The following is a 4,379-nucleotide window of genomic DNA, read 5'->3' on the forward strand; positions in this document are numbered from 1 at the left end:
AAGTGGTGCTGGCTCCTACCCTGGGGGTCTTTAAGACTAGGCTTGACAATCACCTTGCTGGGGTCGTTTGACCCCAGTACTCTTTCCTGCCATGGCAGGGGGTCGGACTCGATGATCTGCTCAGGTCCCTTCTGACCCTAGGAACTATGAAACTATATTTTCTATTCTGGATTTTCCTGTGAAATCTGGAACTTAATATTTGAGCCAGTCAGAATTTTTTTGATGAAATATTTGTTGGACAGAGAAGGATGATTTGTGGAAGCCAAAACTTTTTGCAGTTTGGGCAGAACTTTCTTCAGTCCACAGTGGAATTTCTAGTCAAAGGGGTATGAGAAAAGAGAGAAAATACTATCCCAGCACTCCTAGAGCTGTTGGTTAGAGCACTTACTAGGAAGATGGGAGGCTTATGTTCAAATCTCTGTGCTCTCCCACATCCCAGAGGAGTGCCCAGGGCCCTGATGTCCCCTTGTGTGAATCAGCTTCTCTCTTTCTGTCCTAGAGGCAAATTAAGCCAATGGATTTCAGTAAATTATCCCAGAAGTGCAAAGATAAAAAGAGCCAAAGAAAAGAGCAGGGCCTTGGACAAGTGAATGAAAAGCATGAATAGTTTGAGCCATTTCTCCCCAGCTCTGCTGTGAAGAGAAGGCAGCACTGGGGTGGAATGCAAGTCTGATGCCCAGCCCACTATGGATTCACCAGCTCAGCTGGTCTGTTTGCAGGCTTGCATGGAGATACAAACTATTAACTTGGAGAAGAAGCAACTGATGCAGCAGTGGAACAGCAGTCTGACTGGGATGAAACGACGAGATGAGGCATACACTGCCATGCAGGAAGCACTGAGGTACAGCCTCTGAGTACAGGCCAAGGCCACGAGCAGATGCAGTTTGGTTGGGGGAGAGTCTGAGAGGAGAATATGATTATTATTGGGCATGCAGAGCATTGCTAACCAAAGAGCAGACCTGGTTCATTATAAAGGATCATTATAACAAGGGGTATCACATTTTACTTTTCTTTCCCTTCACATTCACTCCTTAACTGAGCTGCTGTAATGGGTGATTCCCAACTCTAGAATGATCCATCCCTTTCCCTTCTCCTCCTGCAGCTTCCAGCTGTCAGAGGCTTAAGAAGTCCTAATGGGAGGTTGTACCTCTAGCTACTATGTTTAATACCCATAACATTACCTAGCACGGGTTTGGTGGGCAGAAAGGGAAGAAAAGACTCTGAAAAAGACCCTGCCTTTTTAAATACAAATGAGCAGATGGGTTCTCAGTGAGCCCCTTCTCCTGCAGGTCCTACATGACACTGCCTTGTCTCTTTGGTCAGACTAGGCAGAGGCGGGTGGCTATATCATAATTCCTTCTGAGCTAATGGGAAGCTGATGGTAGAGAGTCAGGCAGGGAGGGCCTGCCATCTGTCTCCTAGGGCTAGCCTGAAGCTCTGTGTCCCCCTCTTCTTTGGGCTGATACAAGGCCCTGAGGAAGTTGCATCCTTCCACTCCAGTGCACTGGAGTGGCAGAACTGGCCCTCAAGGAGTTGTTAAAAATGATCAGAAAATAAGTTGAATGTTTTCTTTGCCATAGAAGGACTTTAAGAAGCAGAAGTTGCCCAACACAATGGGTGTGTAGGGTTTGGTCTTTACTTTCCTCTTCACTCATCCATTTGTGGAGCAGCTGGTTTGAACGTGGGAGTTCAGAGGTGCCCGTCTAGCACATACGTTGATCCTTGTGGCACTTTCCTGTCTTCCTCTCACCGTGCAGGCAGTCTAGGCACCAGCTCACATCAATGGAGATGGAGATTGAAATCTACAAAAAGTCCATCACGAAGGAGGAAGAGAGGAACGAGTTGCTGGCTACCATCTTGAACCGCTCTGAAAATGACGCCAACATGAGCAGGAAGCTGATTGCCCAGTGCCTGGCCAAGCAGGATGCCTTGCAAGTGGAATTCAGCACCTACACCCGTGCTTTGCATGAGACAGAGCAAGCCCTGGGCAGGGCCAGCCTGGTGAGCTGTCTCCTGAGGGGAGGAGGAGTCTCCCTTAACCAGGCCCTGATCTGTCCTGTGCCACCTGCTTCCCTCTTAAATCCCAGCAGCCAGCATGTTTTAATAGTTGTTTCTGTGGCTTCTCCCCAGGACCAAGCTACTCGCCTGAATGAACTGGGGATTGTGAAAAAAGAAATAGAGAAGGAGACTGGATGCAAACAGGAAGTGGAGAATGAGATCATGGCAAAGCTGCAGGATCAGTTGATGTCCAGCAAAGCAGCAAAGTATTTCTCGCAGTTGGCTGCAAAACTTCAGATGAGAAAGATGGATCTGGTAGGGCATATCTTCCTGGGGGCCTTGCAGTGGGTGGACACACACACACGTGCACACACTGTCACATACACTCACATGCACACGCACATGTTCTGTGTCTTGTTTCTGTTGTGCTGCAATTGCAGCCTAGCAGTTACTGCACATTGTTATGAATAGCCTGCCCTGTCAAAGACAAAGAACGGAGCATAGTTGACTGTATTCCAACATAGCAGTGGTCCTAGAGCCACCTGCTGCCAGGAGGGTCAGTCAGCACGTTGTCCTTGATTATCTAGCATCCCAGCCAGGTTCCAGCTGGAACAGCCCAGATGCCCTCTTCGATTTCCCTTGCCATTTCAAGTCCCTGCAGGATTCTTCTCCATTTACAGGCACTGACACTAACAGTGCCATGTGCTGTTGAATTCCTAGGTTTCTCTTGAGAAGCAGCTGCATTTCAGCGGCATGTGAAGTGATTCCCCTGTGAACTGTGATCTGTGCCTGGAAAGTACTTTGGGACACTCCAAGGTGAAAGGTGCTCTCAAAATGCCAGGTGTCAGTGTGATGCCTAATCGCATTTCCAGCTTGTGAGGAAGTGTCAGGGTGCTTGGAACATTCCCACAGAGCATAAAAATAGAAGGGCCTGTAGAGCTTCTCTGAATACCTCTCCAGGGGCTGATGTGCTTATTAGCTTTCCTCCCCAACCTCCTCTCAAGGTTCACCTGCAAGTTTTCCAAGGTGGTGTGTAGAATATAGTCAAAAGCATAACAGAAATATCAGTGCCTTTGCTTCCTCCATGAAGAACAGGGCAGAGCCATCCATCCTGGGAAGGGAAGTGGTTCAAACTCTATGCTGCATGCGCCCACATGTCCCCTATGTGTCTGAAGCACAAGCTGTATGGCGCTGTATGGAGATAGAGTGTAGTGCAGTGCTCCACATGAGCCAGCTGCTTCCCATGGACTTCTCCTAGCAGCTGAGCTAGCTCATTTAGAGCTGATGTGGGGCTTTTGGGGCTCCACATTGCAGCATCATGTAGAACAGCCCCAGTCATCAAGTGCAACGTCCTAAAGGTGGCCAAACCAGGGAGCAGGCACTTATGATGTGGCAGTTACTGCCCCCTCACAATTGACAAGTTTGTTGGCATGAAATATGCCAAAAATCTGAGCTGTGCTGCATTTCTCTGTTAAAGATCAGGGCTACGCCATTTTCTGTAAATCAGATGCAGTCCTTGGACTACACACAAGCTGTCTGGACTCCCTAGTAAGAAACAATATGTGCCTGAGACACGTACAAGTGGATCAGCTTCCGTATTAATTTTTATTAGCATCTAAGTTGTCTTGGCTGGAAAAATAACTCCAGAGATGATAAGGATGATAAAACTTTGCCTTAGCATTTTTTTTTGTCAGATCTCAGGATGGCTTACACTCAGTAATGTTTTCCAGTAACCTTGTGAGGTGGCTGGATATTATCTCCATTTTACAGATAGGGAAACACTGGCACTCGTAGTCTACTCGGTGAAGCTGGGAATAGACCCAGTCCTGTCCTTCTGGCACCAGCTCCCTGCTTGCAGCTGCCTTGTCACAGATCTGCTTGCAGCTCACCCAGGGGACTGACTGTTGAGTGACAGTGCTTTGTTTTCTGCTTGTTGCCATTGTCAGGAGATGCATTTTTCCAAAGTTGACAACAACACCGCCCAGGTGGCTCTGGATATAACCCACACCAACTGCCGGCTAAGCACGCTCCAGAAGACGCTCTCTGAGCTGGAAAAGGAAACAAAAACGATCAACGACTTGGTCAGCCACAGTGAGATTGAGATCGCCAAGCGCAACCAGCTGATCGAGCGCAAGCAGGGCATTATCAACCTGTACAACAAGAAAATGGAGACCATGATTTCCCAGCTGGGGGTATGTCCCTTGTGTGGCGGGTGCAGAGATCCCACCTCAGGAACACAGCTGGGTATTCGTATCCCTCCGCTGTTTCCACCACAAGGCGGGCCAGTAGGGGGTGCTCCTGCGTCAAGCCACCCTCCTCCCTGCGCGCCCGACCACCTTCCAGGCTCTGAGTGCCTCCCTAGGGGCGCCTTATGTCTGGCC

The 4,379-nt window shown here is 48.8% G+C and overlaps 1 protein-coding gene across 1 annotated transcript in view; it reads left to right on the forward strand.

Moving 5' to 3' along the window:
* Positions 1–4,379, forward strand: part of CCDC40 (coiled-coil domain containing 40) — a 36,380-nt gene that overhangs the window by 20,257 nt on the left and 11,744 nt on the right. The window contains exons 10-13 of the mRNA XM_019515555.1: positions 720–841; positions 1,758–2,001; positions 2,131–2,313; positions 3,945–4,190. Coding sequence (XP_019371100.1) covers positions 720–841; positions 1,758–2,001; positions 2,131–2,313; positions 3,945–4,190 — 795 coding nt within the window. The remainder of the gene's footprint in view (positions 1–719; positions 842–1,757; positions 2,002–2,130; positions 2,314–3,944; positions 4,191–4,379) is intronic.

The sequence above is a fragment of the Gavialis gangeticus genome, unplaced genomic scaffold, assembly GCF_001723915.1.
Source record: "Gavialis gangeticus isolate Ggan-Ray unplaced genomic scaffold, GavGan_comp1, whole genome shotgun sequence".
NCBI lineage: Eukaryota > Metazoa > Chordata > Crocodylia > Gavialidae > Gavialis > Gavialis gangeticus.